Source organism: Lissotriton vulgaris, chromosome 11, assembly GCF_964263255.1.
Source record: "Lissotriton vulgaris chromosome 11, aLisVul1.2, whole genome shotgun sequence".
Classification (NCBI taxonomy): domain Eukaryota; kingdom Metazoa; phylum Chordata; class Amphibia; order Caudata; family Salamandridae; genus Lissotriton; species Lissotriton vulgaris.
In genome coordinates this window covers 1,072,827,094-1,072,846,977 of record NC_141699.1, presented here as the reverse complement: position 1 = coordinate 1,072,846,977, position 19,884 = coordinate 1,072,827,094, and the positions used below count along the sequence as shown (strand labels likewise).

General features: G+C 38.2%; 1 protein-coding gene across 4 annotated transcripts in view; it reads left to right on the top strand.

The window, feature by feature from the left end:
* Nucleotides 1-19,884, top strand: part of LOC147684124 (cytochrome P450 2J2-like) — a 141,578-nt gene that overhangs the window by 40,755 nt on the left and 80,939 nt on the right. For all 4 annotated transcript variants that reach the window (XM_086944500.1, XM_086944503.1, XM_086944501.1 and 1 more), the window contains exon 7: nucleotides 11,586-11,773. In XM_086944500.1, coding sequence (XP_086800626.1) covers nucleotides 11,586-11,773 — 188 coding nt within the window. The remainder of the gene's footprint in view (nucleotides 1-11,585; nucleotides 11,774-19,884) is intronic.

Genomic DNA, 19,884 nt, shown 5'->3' with positions numbered 1-19,884 from the left:
ACTTCCGTGTCAGTTTGTAGAGGGCAACCTTGGTGTCAAGTAACGTAGTGTCATTAGTTGGTACAAAGCTCATTCCCTTGTTAAGGGTCATGAGTTGTTGTTTAGTCAGATCCTTAGTCGAAATGTTAATGATCAAACTACATTCTTCCCACTTCTTAATACTTTTCCCCTGTCCTCGCCTGGTTGGCCGTTTGTTGGTTCTGATGTTGGTAGTTCCTGTAAGGTTGGCGGGGGTGGTTGTCCTGATTGTGGCACCTGGGATAAAAAAGACATCGTGGTGGTAGAAGGACCTGATTTAGTGGGGGATCTCACTTGCTTTTGGGTGGATGGTTGACTCCCTATGTCTGAAGTGCTGGTCGAGACCGGCAATCTGGTTGCTGCGATATCTTGATCTGTCGCGATACTTTCTTCACTAGATGTGTTCCCTCTGGGTTTGGTGAATCTTTTTTTCGCATAGATTTCGGCCCACGTATAAACCTCATTAAGTTTATAATCAATAGTATCTCGTCGATACTTCCTAATTTTGCCTTCTTGCAATTCTTTGTTGTATTTGTCAAGTTTGGCGTTGAGGTCTTCTAATGTTTTTGACCAAATTTGTGGATCAATACATGTTTCCAAATCTTTTTTTAGATCAAAGATCTCTTCATCCAGATCTCTGATCGTGTTGGACAACTCTTCTATAATCAGCAAGATTAAATCAAGCGAGCACTTGTTAAGAATGGCAAACCATTTGTCCATGAACTTGGAATTTAAGTGAAACCTAAAAAGCATAGGTCTTAACGCTATCCTAAGGCCTCGTGGGATTCTTTTGGCTCGATGGTATTGTACCAAAGTTGAGGCATGTAGCCTTTGATTGAGCTGTCTACGAGTAAGGTATTCTAATTGTTTGAGTCTTTGAATGGTGGATCCTCCCTGTGTATCAACTAGTTGAATTTCTTTGATAAGCGCATAGATGCCCGTAGCCTCTTCATTGGAGTATGTCATGGTCTCAGCTCTGTTCTCTGTGATACGTGTTATATTATCAAATGATGCCATACTGATATCAATTAATGAAATGTTTAGTTGGGTGTGGTGCTACCTCTTAAGGCGCCAAAATGTGATATCCAATTACGAAATAAAGAGGAGCACTCAAATTTGTAACAATCTTTTTGTTAGAGGTAAACCAAGGGTGCAAACTGCTAAACTATGTTGGCTGCATAGTACAAATAGAACATGAAAATGCAAGCTGAGCCTACATGCAGGATGCACAGTTCCTAGGAGAATGATTATTCTCACAAAGTATACTGATTATATAACTCTATTAACTCAAAAGTCTGTAAAGTTGTATTGCCAACATTACTTTTATTTTTCAAAGAAATAATTCAAAAACTTTACTGAGTTCTTAGACCGTTGTGAATCATACGCTCAGGACTCTTCATAAGTATTTGTAGTTCATAACGTGAAAAAAATACAAATGCATATATGTCCATATGTGACACTATATTACATGGTTATCAATTTGGAACAATAACATAATAACTGGTCTCTTGTTGTCGCCCGATGCATTTCGGGAAGCCCTGTTCCCTTCTTCAGGGGCGAATACCTAGACAGAAGTAATACAAAGTAATATCTGTATCAAAATCATACTCCAACAGAAAATAAATAGTCATTATACACAGGAAGGAACAATGAGCATGCTCTCTTGATTAGACAAATGATGAACTGGAAAGAACATATCAAATATATTGCGCAATAGAATCACTGAACATAACCCCTGCATAAGGTGACAAAGACTTCCTCTTATATTGGTGAGTTACTCACATCCATGAAAAAACAGCAAAAACTATATGTGATACCACATGTAATTTAAGAACAATGCCTCAAGTTAAAACAAGTGAGTAAATTGACGTTAAATAAAAGAAAAATTAAATGACTGGTCGTGTTTAACTCGTTATGCTCCAACACTCAATGCTATGAAAAGACGGGAGGGATGAACCAACATGTATTCATGTGACCGATCAAATATGCGTGATTTGAAAGATAAGGAAAAATAATCAACCTACCAGGTGGTCGATGGTGACAAAATGCGCTAAAGAATATTCGCAGGTATTGTGCCGTTTGAAACTGTGAAAACATGATGAGAATGGACACAGTATGAGCTTTAGGGTACTGTGAAAAAGAGGTCTCTTTTAGAGAGTAACCAGACTAATTTAAAAAGGATGACATTAATGCTGCGAGAGGATAAACCAATTAAAAAACCTATTGGTGTATGCGCAAAAAAACAACACTGTGGTACAGTAAATACTGCAGGGGGATACCGAGTCTAAACCAAATAATACATCTATTCGTGTATACGCAAAGGTACAACACTCTGATCCAGTTGATAACTTAACAATCAGGTTCTTTGAATTTTAATTACCAAGAGAATACCACACTTGGTGTTGACAATGTTAAAATAAATACCTGTAGCCGAACGGGAAAATATTCGAAGTGGAAACAGTGACTCGCGCTTTATTTAGAGTAGTCCAGCCAAATGCGTTCAGTACTCCAGGATGTAAGTATTGCCGACTTCTACGGAAAAAATTAAAGGCAATGCTCAGGAACTAAACCGAATCACTGGAGAGAATAGATAACATCGGCGCTGTGCTGGGTCTTACCGGTAAGGTCTCACGTAGCGGCGTGTATAGAGTGGGTGGAATCCAAAAGCGGAAATTTTCGCGGAGGGATACCATACGGGAAATAAAAATAGTTCCCGAGTGGGTCACGTGTGTGAGTCTAACGGGCATGTTGGAAAATGTAGTGATAACTGGCCCACGAGCACTAATAAATAAAAATAAAAATAAACGAAACCCTAACATGCTGCGATGAATACCATAATTATGATGTTACAAAATTAAATACATGCTGAGACAAAATACATGTGAGTCACACGAGTAAAATAATACTGCACGAATGGAAAAGTAATCAATGTTGATGATATGTTACGCAAACTAACTAATAGTCTGTGGATGGATAAACAAACTGAGTTATCAATAGTCAAGGCTAGTCGACATAAACACCTGAAAGGTAGCTAAACATTCAGCAACTAATTAAAACAACACTGTGTGATATTGATGAGCGTAGTGCTGACTACAAGAAATAGATGATGGCCCTCTACGAAAAGTAGTTACATTCTGTTAGATTGGCTATACCTCCCTGATTATTACCATGTGGTACAACTAAACACAAATACAATAGAAACCTCTACCTGGGTAGTTACATTCTGATATGGGTACATGAATAGTTCTGTTGGTAAAACCAATATAGGCTCCAAATAGATGTATCAAAAATCAAAATACTACTTGAAATGAAACCTGGATTGCAACAAAATTGTGGTGGTCATGGAAAATAAGAGAGAAAGACTATAACCCTTCTGGGATCAATGTAAATGCGCTAGGGCTGAAATGTCACAGTGCAAAGGCAAAACCAGGCTCACTGAGCATAAAAGCAATTTCAGATGTAAAAACAGAACCACCTCAGTAGCGACCCATTGGCTAGAGTTTAAACACAACATCTCTCAACTGAGAGCTCAGATTATTGAAGTTGTACCCAAACTAGAAGGCCAAGATAACGACGCCAAACTACTACAGAGGGAGGTGTTCTGGATTGAATATCTAGCAACGTTGATACCCACAGGCCTCAATGACAGGGTTGATTATAGCTGTTTCTTATAGTTACAGTACTATCAATTTTTATACCAGCACCTTAAGTGTTGGTTGCCTTTGCACTGTGACATTTCAGCCCTAGCGCATTTACATTGATCCCAGAAGGGTTATAGTCTTTCTCTCTTATTTTCCATGACCACCACAATTTTGTTGCAATCCAGGTTTCATTTCAAGTAGTATTTTGATTTTTGATACATCTATTTGGAGCCTATATTGGTTTTACCAACAGAACTATTCATGTACCCATATCAGAATGTAACTACCCAGGTAGAGGTTTCTATTGTATTTGTGTTTAGTTGTACCACATGGTAATAATCAGGGAGGTATAGCCAATCTAACAGAATGTAACTACTTTTCGTAGAGGGCCATCATCTATTTCTTGTAGTCAGCACTACGCTCATCAATATCACACAGTGTTGTTTTAATTAGTTGCTGAATGTTTAGCTACCTTTCAGGTGTTTATGTCGACTAGCCTTGACTATTGATAACTCAGTTTGTTTATCCATCCACAGACTATTAGTTAGTTTGCGTAACATATCATCAACATTGATTACTTTTCCATTCGTGCAGTATTATTTTACTCGTGTGACTCACATGTATTTTGTCTCAGCATGTATTTAATTTTGTAACATCATAATTATGGTATTCATCGCAGCATGTTAGGGTTTCGTTTATTTTTATTTTTATTTATTAGTGCTCGTGGGCCAGTTATCACTACATTTTCCAACATGCCCGTTAGACTCACACACGTGACCCACTCGGGAACTATTTTTATTTCCCGTATGGTATCCCTCCGCGAAAATTTCCGCTTTTGGATTCCACCCACTCTATACACGCCGCTACGTGAGACCTTACCGGTAAGACCCAGCACAGCGCCGATGTTATCTATTCTCTCCAGTGATTCGGTTTAGTTCCTGAGCATTGCCTTTAATTTTTTCCGTAGAAGTCGGCAATACTTACATCCTGGAGTACTGAACGCATTTGGCTGGACTACTCTAAATAAAGCGCGAGTCACTGTTTCCACTTCGAATATTTTCCCGTTCGGCTACAGGTATTTATTTTAACATTGTCAACACCAAGTGTGGTATTCTCTTGGTAATTAAAATTCAAAGAACCTGATTGTTAAGTTATCAACTGGATCAGAGTGTTGTACCTTTGCGTATACACGAATAGATGTATTATTTGGTTTAGACTCGGTATCCCCCTGCAGTATTTACTGTACCACAGTGTTGTTTTTTTGCGCATACACCAATAGGTTTTTTAATTGGTTTATCCTCTCGCAGCATTAATGTCATCCTTTTTAAATTAGTCTGGTTACTCTCTAAAAGAGACCTCTTTTTCACAGTACCCTAAAGCTCATACTGTGTCCATTCTCATCATGTTTTCACAGTTTCAAACGGCACAATACCTGCGAATATTCTTTAGCGCATTTTGTCACCATCGACCACCTGGTAGGTTGATTATTTTTCCTTATCTTTCAAATCACGCATATTTGATCGGTCACATGAATACATGTTGGTTCATCCCTCCCGTCTTTTCATAGCATTGAGTGTTGGAGCATAACGAGTTAAACACGACCAGTCATTTAATTTTTCTTTTATTTAACGTCAATTTACTCACTTGTTTTAACTTGAGGCATTGTTCTTAAATTACATGTGGTATCACATATAGTTTTTGCTGTTTTTTCATGGATGTGAGTAACTCACCAATATAAGAGGAAGTCTTTGTCACCTTATGCAGGGGTTATGTTCAGTGATTCTATTGCGCAATATATTTGATATGTTCTTTCCAGTTCATCATTTGTCTAATCAAGAGAGCATGCTCATTGTTCCTTCCTGTGTATAATGACTATTTATTTTCTGTTGGAGTATGATTTTGATACAGATATTACTTTGTATTACTTCTGTCTAGGTATTCGCCCCTGAAGAAGGGAACAGGGCTTCCCGAAATGCATCGGGCGACAACAAGAGACCAGTTATTATGTTATTGTTCCAAATTGATAACCATGTAATATAGTGTCACATATGGACATATATGCATTTGTATTTTTTTCACGTTATGAACTACAAATACTTATGAAGAGTCCTGAGCGTATGATTCACAACGGTCTAAGAACTCAGTAAAGTTTTTGAATTATTTCTTTGAAAAATAAAAGTAATGTTGGCAATACAACTTTACAGACTTTTGAGTTAATAGAGTTATATAATCAGTATACTTTGTGAGAATAATCATTCTCCTAGGAACTGTGCATCCTGCATGTAGGCTCAGCTTGCATTTTCATGTTCTATTTGTACTATGCAGCCAACATAGTTTAGCAGTTTGCACCCTTGGTTTACCTCTAACAAAAAGATTGTTACAAATTTGAGTGCTCCTCTTTATTTCGTAATTGGATATCACATTTTGGCGCCTTAAGAGGTAGCACCACACCCAACTAAACATTTCATTAATTGATATCAGTATGGCATCATTTGATAATATAACACGTATCACAGAGAACAGAGCTGAGACCATGACATACTCCAATGAAGAGGCTACGGGCATCTATGCGCTTATCAAAGAAATTCAACTAGTTGATACACAGGGAGGATCCACCATTCAAAGACTCAAACAATTAGAATACCTTACTCGTAGACAGCTCAATCAAAGGCTACATGCCTCAACTTTGGTACAATACCATCGAGCCAAAAGAATCCCACGAGGCCTTAGGATAGCGTTAAGACCTATGCTTTTTAGGTTTCACTTAAATTCCAAGTTCATGGACAAATGGTTTGCCATTCTTAACAAGTGCTCGCTTGATTTAATCTTGCTGATTATAGAAGAGTTGTCCAACACGATCAGAGATCTGGATGAAGAGATCTTTGATCTAAAAAAAGATTTGGAAACATGTATTGATCCACAAATTTGGTCAAAAACATTAGAAGACCTCAACGCCAAACTTGACAAATACAACAAAGAATTGCAAGAAGGCAAAATTAGGAAGTATCGACGAGATACTATTGATTATAAACTTAATGAGGTTTATACGTGGGCCGAAATCTATGCGAAAAAAAGATTCACCAAACCCAGAGGGAACACATCTAGTGAAGAAAGTATCGCGACAGATCAAGATATCGCAGCAACCAGATTGCCGGTCTCGACCAGCACTTCAGACATAGGGAGTCAACCATCCACCCAAAAGCAAGTGAGATCCCCCACTAAATCAGGTCCTTCTACCACCACGATGTCTTTTTTATCCCAGGTGCCACAATCAGGACAACCACCCCCGCCAACCTTACAGGAACTACCAACATCAGAACCAACAAACGGCCAACCAGGCGAGGACAGGGGAAAAGTATTAAGAAGTGGGAAGAATGTAGTTTGATCATTAACATTTCGACTAAGGATCTGACTAAACAACAACTCATGACCCTTAACAAGGGAATGAGCTTTGTACCAACTAATGACACTACGTTACTTGACACCAAGGTTGCCCTCTACAAACTGACACGGAAGTTAAGACTTCGACACTATTTTTCCAATGTCCTTCAAGCATGTGAAGATGTGAATATGGATTCTCACAACAGTAGTTTTCGTCCCAAAAGTACCTTCCAAGCTCCTGTGTCCCACAAGATTATTGATTTTTTTGAAGAAACTGTCAAACGAGATCTTATCAAGATCCGGTATAAATCAACTGGCAGATCGAATTTTAATCAATATGAACACAGAACGATCCAGGGAATCGCACAAGACGACACTCTTACCCTTAAACCTGCTGACAAGGGAGGTGCCCTCGTAATTATGGACACAGATTACTATGAGCGGAAAGTTGATGATCATGTCCATGATCTGAATACATATACTATCCTGCCTAATGACCCCACCAACACCCTACAAAGTATTCTGCAAACATATTTACAGAAAGCCATACAAGATGGCATTATTACTGATGAAGAAAAATTGTTTCTAACCACACCTAATCCCAAAAGACCTCGTCTCTACATGACGCCCAAGATACACAAACACCCAACTGATCCCCCTTTCCGCCCCATCGTGGCTGGGTGTGGATCCACATTTGACCCCGTTGGGAAATATTTGGACTTTTATCTCCAAAAATTTGTGCAATCATGGTGCACATACACCAGAGACACTACACATTTTCTCAATAAAATTGAGATCATCCAAAGCATGTACAGTCGCAAATGGACATTATGTACCATCGATGTCACCGCATTATACACTTCTATAAATCACCAAGAAGGCATGGAAGCGACTGAATGGGCACTGCTTAAACTAGATCTTCCAAAGGACAAGAGTATATTCATCTTAAAACTATTGCATTTTTGTCTTAACAACAGTTACTTCAGATGGAATGACAATTTCTATGGTCAACTTACAGGGACTAGCATGGGATTTTCTGGGGCTCCAGCCTATGCAAATATATTTATGTCTAAGTTTGAGGATGAACACATTCTTACCAACGAAGAATGGCAGATGGGTCTTGTCCAATATTGTCGATATATTGATGACATTTTTTTGATTTGGAACAAAGACACAACTGAACTCCATAGACTCATAACTGAACTCAACACCAGAAACCTTAGAATACAGTTCACCCATTCCATGAGTAACACTGAGGCACACTATTTAGATGTACTGATCAAGAAAGATGACCAAACACGCAGATTGCATACAGACATCTTCTCAAAACCCACAGACCGCAACAACACATTACTATTCACAAGTTTTCACCCTAAGAGTCTCATCACCAATCTACCCTACTCTCATTTTTTGAGATTGAAAAGAATTTGCTCAAATGATGAAGCATTGAATGCTCAAATCCCCAAGCACCGCAATAAATTTGAGTGTAGAGGCTATCCCTCGGAAGTGATGGATCACACAATTGACAGACTGTCAACTGTTGATAGGGAAACGCTGCTGAATCCTGTTCCCAAATCTCAAAAGGCAGGAATCACATTTGTGTCAAAATTTTCTACTGCTTCCAGTAAAATCAAAAGAATAATCTTGAATAGATGGGAACTGTTACAAAATGAAAATGAATTCAGAGGCATTTTTGCTGATAAACCCATTTTTGCTTACACCAGAGGCAGGAATCTAATGGATAAGTTGCGAACTCCTACCAGTAAAGCCACCACAGAACCACATACAGGCACTATGCGTTGCCATAACTGCGTGCACTGTAATAACATCATTATTGGCAATAGCATGACACACCCAACAACAGGCAAGAAGATTGAGTTACGTCATTCGGGAGACTGTAATACTATGAATATCATTTACTGCCTGAAATGCCCATGTGGCAAATTATATATAGGCAAAACCGCTCGCAAATTCAAAACCAGGCTCACTGAGCATAAAAGCAATTTCAGATGTAAAAACAGAACCACCTCAGTAGCGACCCATTGGCTAGAGTTTAAACACAACATCTCTCAACTGAGAGCTCAGATTATTGAAGTTGTACCCAAACTAGAAGGCCAAGATAACGACGCCAAACTACTACAGAGGGAGGTGTTCTGGATTGAATATCTAGCAACGTTGATACCCACAGGCCTCAATGACAGGGTTGATTATAGCTGTTTCTTATAGTTACAGTACTATCAATTTTTATACCAGCACCTTAAGTGTTGGTTGCCTTTGCACTGTGACATTTCAGCCCTAGCGCATTTACATTGATCCCAGAAGGGTTATAGTCTTTCTCTCTTATTTTCCATGACCACCACAATTTTGTTGCAATCCAGGTTTCATTTCAAGTAGTATTTTGATTTTTGATACATCTATTTGGAGCCTATATTGGTTTTACCAACAGAACTATTCATGTACCCATATCAGAATGTAACTACCCAGGTAGAGGTTTCTATTGTATTTGTGTTTAGTTGTACCACATGGTAATAATCAGGGAGGTATAGCCAATCTAACAGAATGTAACTACTTTTCGTAGAGGGCCATCATCTATTTCTTGTAGTCAGCACTACGCTCATCAATATCACACAGTGTTGTTTTAATTAGTTGCTGAATGTTTAGCTACCTTTCAGGTGTTTATGTCGACTAGCCTTGACTATTGATAACTCAGTTTGTTTATCCATCCACAGACTATTAGTTAGTTTGCGTAACATATCATCAACATTGATTACTTTTCCATTCGTGCAGTATTATTTTACTCGTGTGACTCACATGTATTTTGTCTCAGCATGTATTTAATTTTGTAACATCATAATTATGGTATTCATCGCAGCATGTTAGGGTTTCGTTTATTTTTATTTTTATTTATTAGTGCTCGTGGGCCAGTTATCACTACATTTTCCAACATGCCCGTTAGACTCACACACGTGACCCACTCGGGAACTATTTTTATTTCCCGTATGGTATCCCTCCGCGAAAATTTCCGCTTTTGGATTCCACCCACTCTATACACGCCGCTACGTGAGACCTTACCGGTAAGACCCAGCACAGCGCCGATGTTATCTATTCTCTCCAGTGATTCGGTTTAGTTCCTGAGCATTGCCTTTAATTTTTTCCGTAGAAGTCGGCAATACTTACATCCTGGAGTACTGAACGCATTTGGCTGGACTACTCTAAATAAAGCGCGAGTCACTGTTTCCACTTCGAATATTTTCCCGTTCGGCTACAGGTATTTATTTTAACATTGTCAACACCAAGTGTGGTATTCTCTTGGTAATTAAAATTCAAAGAACCTGATTGTTAAGTTATCAACTGGATCAGAGTGTTGTACCTTTGCGTATACACGAATAGATGTATTATTTGGTTTAGACTCGGTATCCCCCTGCAGTATTTACTGTACCACAGTGTTGTTTTTTTGCGCATACACCAATAGGTTTTTTAATTGGTTTATCCTCTCGCAGCATTAATGTCATCCTTTTTAAATTAGTCTGGTTACTCTCTAAAAGAGACCTCTTTTTCACAGTACCCTAAAGCTCATACTGTGTCCATTCTCATCATGTTTTCACAGTTTCAAACGGCACAATACCTGCGAATATTCTTTAGCGCATTTTGTCACCATCGACCACCTGGTAGGTTGATTATTTTTCCTTATCTTTCAAATCACGCATATTTGATCGGTCACATGAATACATGTTGGTTCATCCCTCCCGTCTTTTCATAGCATTGAGTGTTGGAGCATAACGAGTTAAACACGACCAGTCATTTAATTTTTCTTTTATTTAACGTCAATTTACTCACTTGTTTTAACTTGAGGCATTGTTCTTAAATTACATGTGGTATCACATATAGTTTTTGCTGTTTTTTCATGGATGTGAGTAACTCACCAATATAAGAGGAAGTCTTTGTCACCTTATGCAGGGGTTATGTTCAGTGATTCTATTGCGCAATATATTTGATATGTTCTTTCCAGTTCATCATTTGTCTAATCAAGAGAGCATGCTCATTGTTCCTTCCTGTGTATAATGACTATTTATTTTCTGTTGGAGTATGATTTTGATACAGATATTACTTTGTATTACTTCTGTCTAGGTATTCGCCCCTGAAGAAGGGAACAGGGCTTCCCGAAATGCATCGGGCGACAACAAGAGACCAGTTATTATGTTATTGTTCCAAATTGATAACCATGTAATATAGTGTCACATATGGACATATATGCATTTGTATTTTTTTCACGTTATGAACTACAAATACTTATGAAGAGTCCTGAGCGTATGATTCACAACGGTCTAAGAACTCAGTAAAGTTTTTGAATTATTTCTTTGAAAAATAAAAGTAATGTTGGCAATACAACTTTACAGACTTTTGAGTTAATAGAGTTATATAATCAGTATACTTTGTGAGAATAATCATTCTCCTAGGAACTGTGCATCCTGTATGTAGGCTCAGCTTGCATTTTCAGGTTATAATGGTGCCATTCTACTGACCTATTTAAATGTTTCTTTCCAGAGAAAGTTCAGAAGGAGTTGTCCGCTGTCTTTGGTGAATCTCAGGTCATTCACTACGAGGACCGAAAGAGGGTTCCATACACCAATGCTGTAATCCATGAGATACTACGCATAAGCAACATTGCATCTGTTGGAATGATTAGGCAGACTACGAAGGCTATGTCGATGCAAGGGTTCAACATTAAAAAGGTATGTATGCATCAGCTTTGACAGACAAAAGGGGCATATTTACAAGAACTGACATATCAGCATTGATGTGTCAGATATCTTGTGCCTGCCACAAATGCCCTAGTGATGCTGTGGATGCCTTGTATTTACAATACTCCATGGCCCGAGGATTCGCAGATACATCAGAAATTCTGAAGGATCTTTTGGCGCTAAAGTGACGCATTGCTAGAGTTGTAAGACTGACACAACTCCAGCAATGCAGCAGAACACAGAGGTGAGTTCCATGTAAAAAGTCCAGCATCAACCCTCAAACTTGGTTTGAAAAGGTGTAGGGGTTGATGCATTTAAGTTGTAAAGTGACGCAGTGAAATATTGTAAATTTCACTCCACCAGTTCTTTGTGGCTTTTAAGTGGGAATGCCTACCCTGCATACATTTTACCTGGTGCAGGTATAATGTGACTACAAATGGACACATTGGGCCCAATGCATCAGTTTGTGAATATGGAGCAGTGTGGAGCACTGAATGAGCTTTCGCTGCATCAAAATAATTGAAGCTGCAGTGGCACCAGCTCCTTGTAAATATACCCCAAAGTGTGAGGCAGAGTAGGATTTGTCATCTGATAAATTACAGATATTACTGTACTGTGAGGCAAGATAACACAGAATGCAAGTTCTGACATCAGAAAAAGTGCTGCCACACAGCATTCTGTTAGAAGGTATGATATAAACATGTTTCTCTCACCAAGCAAGATAAACACGACACATTTTGTGGCAATAAGTGAAAAAGACAGTGCCTGGCTTATCCAAGGAAAAGGAACAGATAAAGCGGTGTGTGCAGTAGCAGCAAAAGGTAGAGCAGAGCAAATGGGAAATATCAAGAAGATACCCGGAATGAAGGAGAAAAAATTGGGTTTTAGCATTAGAAGTTTTGGCACTCTTGAAAGATTGAGTGGTTTTCCAAAGTATGCAGAACAAAACCAAGGTTGATAGTCAGTTGTGTAAAGGCAATGTAAGGGAGGATGATGATGAATAGAGTGATTTTATGTTCAGTGTAGAAAGTGACACAGGAAGGAAAAAGCACACTGGAGCAAATGAAAGGAATGAAAATGCCATTATGAGTCTGATATCACAGTTTTATTTCCCTATGCTGTACTTTAGGATAAGTTAACAGGCAGATTACTCATGATAAAACTACCTCAACTATTGGAATTACAATTACTCAGGAAATTTGAAGTATTCAAAATCACATTCAATGTTTTGTTTTAAAACATACTTTCATCCCAATGGGATTTTTATGGACTTGAAAGCTCAGTATAGGTTTGATGGATGCTTTCATTGCAGGTGGGCTATTGTTCCAGTGTCTTTAACTCATTGTTTCAGGACCCAATGTTTCCACTGGTTACAAATATTTGAAATTTAATTTGAGCTCCCTCTGGATTCCCACCCTAAAACTGGAGTGCAGAGAATATTGATTTGCCATGCTGCTATTCAATCTTATAGCCATGAGATTCCTGTATGTTGTTAAACCTAGTATTCATTCCCAATTGACAGTTCATCATTCTCAAAACTGGGTTTGAGCAGAATTACATTTCCCTATCTTCTGTTAATACACTTCTTATTTGTAAACAAATAGCCTTCAGCATTATTCAGATCTCTTTCTGCAGATCTTTACGTTATTTATCCAGGTTGTATGTCTTTCATGTAGACTCAATCCCCTATTGCCACCTCTTCTCTTTGCCTTTCCCTGAGAGATTAACTTGAATGTACTTTTTCTGACCACATTTCATCACTTTCTCATTTTGTCCCACTGCTAACCATAACTTTTTATAAATTGGTTAGCATATGAGGGAACAAACCGTGAACCTAAGTCGGTGCTTTGCACCTACCTAAAGAGTTGTTTTTGATCTACACATTTTAGAAAATATTAACTATGCACTTTCAATTAGGCCTGTTGTAATACTAGTTTGGGTGAAAACATTAATTTGCTAGTCATAGCTATAAATACATGTTATTTTCATCCAAATGCTTTCATGGGGCTCAGCTAATGTATGGGCTCCTGGTCTCATTTGTTACTAGATGTAAAGTACTGTCCCATGGAATGATTTACATCATGTTCAAGAAATATTTTGTGTCTTTTAAGTAGGAGTATGATAAAGTAGGTAATGGTGATAGAATGTATATAGATCCTTCGTATGTCATATTCTAAGGGCCAGATTCACAAAGGCCAACATACACTTATGTGTAAGTTCAGTTTGAATTTGAATTTTTAGTTATTTATAAAGCGCACATTCACTGAGCAGTTTCTTGGCGCTAGTGTATTTGTGTACCCACAAACTACATGTTTAATTTTACAAATTGTAATTTTGGCCCATATGTATAAACACATTTTCCCATAGACACAGAATGGGTAAAAAACCCTTTGATACATTGAGACATCGAAGACTCTGCAGTTTAGACGTAGAACTATGCACGTAAAAGGTAGGACAGGACTATCTTTTTATGTGCGGAGTCTCCATCATGAGTGTGGCGTCTCCTAGTCGTAAAATCACTATTTGAAAAATGAAACTCATATTTTGTTAATTCCCAAAAACAGTAAACTTATACAAAGGTGTGAGCTTACCTTTATGAATCATGCCCTTTATGTCTAAAGGTAGGGGTTTGGGTGAGGATGTTTGCCATAAAATCAATCAATAGAAAATTATTGATCTTCTAATATTTAAATTAATCATCACTGAGTATAACCCTTCATTATACCATTTTCTAACAGTCAATGTAATTGAGTTTTACATCTTTCAGTGCTTCAGCCCAATCTTGGCATAAAATGTTTTCATCTCCCAACTGAGACAAGGATTTTTAACATAATCTAAAAAGTTAAAAAGCACAAAATTCCCTCCTAGCTCATTTTCCTACTGTGGCAGATTTATTGTCTTTCAAACTTTAAGGAGCTTATTTGCAAGCCCCTTGTGGCACCGGTGTGTCACATTTTGTGATGCACCGGCTGCGCATTTTGCTGCCCCATATTTGCAAGGACAGAAAAAGCCACCCTGCGTTTTTTCCTGTCCTTGTAAATACAGCCCCTTTACACTCAGCACTTAGCGTGAAAGGTGCGTACCATGGGTGTAACTATGGTTGTTCCTACGCAACACCCATGGAACCTGACACATTTCCATATTTACGAGAAATCATGAACCTGGAAATACGTCTGAATGCTATGCCTCTCCCGTTGAGGCATAGGGACGTGCAACTAGGAGAATATTAAGTTCTCCTAGTTTTTTTCCCTCTTCTTATGCTTGCTGCATTTTGCAGCACACATAGAACGAGGAAATCACCTCTTATGATTGTTTATGGGCAGGAATGTGTCCTTTCCTGAATGTAATCATAAAAAATAACGAAATTTAGCAATTTCTATGTGTGCTAATGAAGCACACATAGAAGTTAGAAAATACCATATCAGATTTTTTATGTGCAGGAAGGGAAACCTTCCTGCATGTAAACAATCATCCCCATGCTTCGGTGCATGGCATCCAATTGTGCGCCAGACCTAGAGGAAAGCAAAAGAATGCATTATATCCATGTAGATATGACTCATCCCTGGGCTTAAGTGCCACAGCGTGGCGCAGCCAAAGTGCTTGTGGTGCAGCGCTGCAGCACTTTCTTATAAATCATGCCCTAATTATTTTCACAATATTTATCACTCCTACTACTTTTAAATTGCAGTTGTTCTAAAACCCGTAAAACATATTTATAAAATATAATGAATGGGTATATAATAGACAGTTTGGGAAATAATGGTGATTTCAATTTTAACTACTGTCTGTAGAGTGAGTGCCTTCAGTGCTCAAAGGCAATATTATTTTGTTTTGCGTTCGACAACTCTTTTTGAGTTATTATTGTTTGGTCATTCTTTCAGTTCTGTATGATAAATTCATGTGCAGCTTTATTTTTTTTACAATATTGGGTTCGTAGGTGGTTCAATTTAAAAAAGAAATCTTCAATCTCAGCTTTTAAAATGTTAAAGATAAATTGCAAATTAAAGAACATGACATGTTGGAATGGTGTGGAAGCTAAACCATTATTAAGTGTTTGTGCTTCTTTGTTGGTTTGGATTTTTTAAGACAAATGAATTAAACCTTGGACTTGTAGCTATCCCTGCGCTTTGCTCTTTGGTGTCTTCCTGCATGTTTCTTCCTCCCTCTCTTTCTTCTCTTTGTATCTTTCTCCTGGTTCATTGGTTGCTCATTGAAAAAATACTTTTCAGATGTCCTTAAAACAAATTGCAATATGATTAGGTATACAAAGCCTAAATCTGTTGAATAAATATAAATGGAATGAAGTGATTAACAATATTTATCATTGGGGACTTACAGAAAATTGTGAGTCATCAAAATGTCTTTCTCATATAGTTATTATGTGAAGGGCTATGCGGGACCCTGGTCTACTTTTTTACCTTTATTGTGAACATTTGTATCTTGATACTGTCAATTTTGGAAAAGGTTAAGGTTTTCCAACATTGATTTGACCAGGGCATTACCCCAGGTAGATTTTTATTTTGTTACCATTATTTACCATTTTAAGAACTTGTTAACAAACATATGCAATAGGTACTCATTGCAGCAGAAGGATAATTACCAGAAGGATTCACAGCATTTCGGTCTTACAACATTTAGGAGCATACATGTAAAGACAAAACAACCAGTAATCATTAAGCGAGGGAGTCACCTTGATATAAGGTACCATAAACTGCATGACCATTCTCATGTAACTGAATGCACAATACAAAACCACAGTAACTCAACCCACTCTGGTAGGGACAATCCCATTGTGTGGTTGTGATTGTGAGGAATCAACTTGGCTCTGCTCAAGCAAATAGTTTTTCAATGGACCCCATATATCTTTTGGCCTGGCCATTGGGGCAATATAGTAACAAATAAATCAGAGTTGGTATTGCAATATATAAGACTATTCATCCAAGCATTAGTTGTTGGAATCATTATACTACCCCACCGTAGTGCCAATTCAGGTTAGGCCAACAGCAAGGCTATGGGCACAAATCTCCAGACGTTTTGGGGAACATTCCGAACATATCCCATTAATGCCACCTCCGGTCGGGGGGCAAGCTCGAGGGTAGCCATGTTTGACAATATTGCATGCACTGACTTCCAGTAATCGACCAGTTTGACACACGTCCATGTCATGTGAGCGAAGTCTGCATGGTGTGATTCGCATTTTTGACAGGTATATGGACGTGTGGGATCTCCAGCATAAATCTTAGCAGGAGACATGTATGCCTGCCATAAAAATTTGAAATGTAAGAGTTTGTTTACTATTCATAGATACTTCTTTAGTCTGGGTACAGCAAAAAGTCCAATGATCGTGATCTAAATTGTGTTCCCAGGACTCGCGTATCCTACGGTCTCTGCTCAGGATCAGCGCCATAGTGGTTCTAAACAACTTGGATATGAGGCGAGCACCATCTTCATTCGCAATCGGGAGGGACAATGGTGGGAAGAGGGTAGGCTCCAGTAGGAATTCTGGGATCTGTGCCCTAAGAGCACTGCGGATTCTCCTTAGGACAAAGTGGTCCATAAAGGAAGCTTCAACAAATTGGCCCTCTTCAGTGCTTGAGAAAATGTGGCCTCCCTGGAATAAGTCCCCAGTCGTATCTAAGGAATATGTATTTAGTGTTTGTTGTACAAGTTTTTCGGCTGTGATGGTTAGCCATAAACTATTAATTGCAGGGAGATTAGGGGCGTATAAGGAGCAATGACAGGTGATCTTAGCCAATTTTAGCCATGCCCAGCTAGTGGTGGAGACTGTTCGTATATCACGGGGGTCTCTGGGGAACCCTGTTGGGATAATCATCTTGAGTGGAGTAGGAAGTACTGAGTCAGCATCTGGTCTAGAATAAGATATCCGGATGATATCAGGAGTGAGCAAAACTGCACTGTGTCACCAAATAATAAACATAGAAATTAGGGACTCCCAGGCCACCTTGCTCATATGGGAGGGTTAAAGTATCCCAATTTACCCTAGCTCTGCGCCTCCGCATACCAATCTAATCAAACGGGACCGTATTGTGCGGAAAAATCTGTTGGGGAGTGAAATAGGAATGTCATGGAACAAGTACAGGAATTTGGGGAGTACTACAATTTTAATGAGAGCCGCTCTACCAGCTAATGAGAGGGGCAATTTTATCCAATGCTCAACCTGTTGTTCTAAAGTGTTACGTGCAGGGCTAAAATTTAACAATATAATCTGATCCGTTGCTCCGTGTATCCGGACACCCAAATATCTAGTGGAATCTTCACACCATACCCAGGGTAGATTTTTATGTGAGGTTTAAACATCAAACTTCAGTCCTAGAAGTGGGTAAAATATTCCTTTCCATTGGGGGAATTTGCGGAATTTTAGCAACTCCAAGATACTCTTATAATGCCAAGTTCCAGCCAAATTCTGCCAATCGACGTTTGGTGGGATTTTTTCTCACACACAGACGTGAGCAAGATTTGGTGTCACCTAGCGCGATTCATGGGTGCTATGGGGATATCTGGCAAGATTCTTTTAATGCGGGCTGTCACGACCATTCATAAGGCTGCTGATTGAGTAGAAAATGTACCCGAGTGGCATCAAAATCAAGTTGAGAAGTTGTGATCTCCGGCATGCTGCTTGGTATACTTCGTGCTGATTTTTCAGTATGGAAGGCAATGGGCGCGGAATTGGAGCTCAGCATGCCTATTTCCTCTCATGGCAGAACTCCACAGAATCTTGCATAGTTTTTATGTAACATCGCGTAATTCCGCAGAGTCAAATTCTGCGAGTTCTGCCCAACCAGCCTCTAATCCTAAATATGAGGTAATGTATATTCCTTTCAGTTTGGCAAGCAAGTCATATGTACTCCAGCAATTAATGTTCAACATAAAACATATGTCTTCTAGAAACTACACTAAAACTTATATTATTTATTTGTATTTGTTTTTTTTGTATGACTGGGTCTTACAATGGTTGAAACACAAGCTCAAAATAATATTGTTAGTGATGTTGTAAATAGGATAATGGAACAAACATGGAACAAACATAAATATACATGCAGGCAGCAAGTTCATTTTGTCTTTGATATGGTCAGGAGAACAGAAGATTGCTGATTTGGATATGTGTGTACTTTAAGTGAACCAAGTTTGCCCATAGTGATCATAGAAATAGTGTTGCCTATGATAACATTAAACATAACATAACTGTAAAGTTGTGTCCCAGAAACTGAAGCGTATGATCTCATGTTAAAGGAGATGAAGATTTTCAAGCCCGGATGTCAAGTATTTGGGACATATGGCTCAAGTGAAGATATGAAACTTACAGAGAATGTGTTGTAGTTAATTGAAAACGCTTCAAAAATGTGGTAAACATGTTTTTATTTCCCATCTGGGATTTTGCTGGATATTACTCAAAATGTATGCTTCATTTTGCTGATAAGATTAACTTTACTTTCCAGATTTCATAGGTCTAACAGCTTTTTGTTGTTCATGCTGCACTGAAGTTGACAAAATATTGTATTAATTGCAAACATTTTTAAAGGATTTTTTTAATTGATCCGATATTCTTGCCATGACAACTTTTTACGGAATATTGCAATCAATATAATAATTTTGGTAATGCAATTATTAAGTTTATGAATTATTACTATAGTTTTGGCAAAACATGTTGTCGGAGAATTAATGACATAGACATTGAAACTATGTTTTAACTGCTGTGAGTTTTAAACTGTATGAGAAATAACTAATAATGCCCCTTATATTTCCAAAGGAATTTTATGAATTCCTTTAATCACAAACTAGATAATCTTTTGGAAATACTGAAGTGACAAAGAAATTAATTCAATCAACTATATATTCCATAATTATGAAAATATCCCCTTTCCTATAGTCCAATCTCTCTTTAAACTGGCAAGATCCTTTATGGATAATACAATTTGTTAGCCCTAAATATTCATGATTCTATTTCACAGTTACAAAATAATAAATTCCCATGGTTGCATGAAACTAGAATGATTGTTGTTGTTAAAGGTTCACTCTAAATCATGCTTGATATACATACGTCTTCCTTGTCCTTCTAATGTTAGAATTAAGTCTAATGTTGA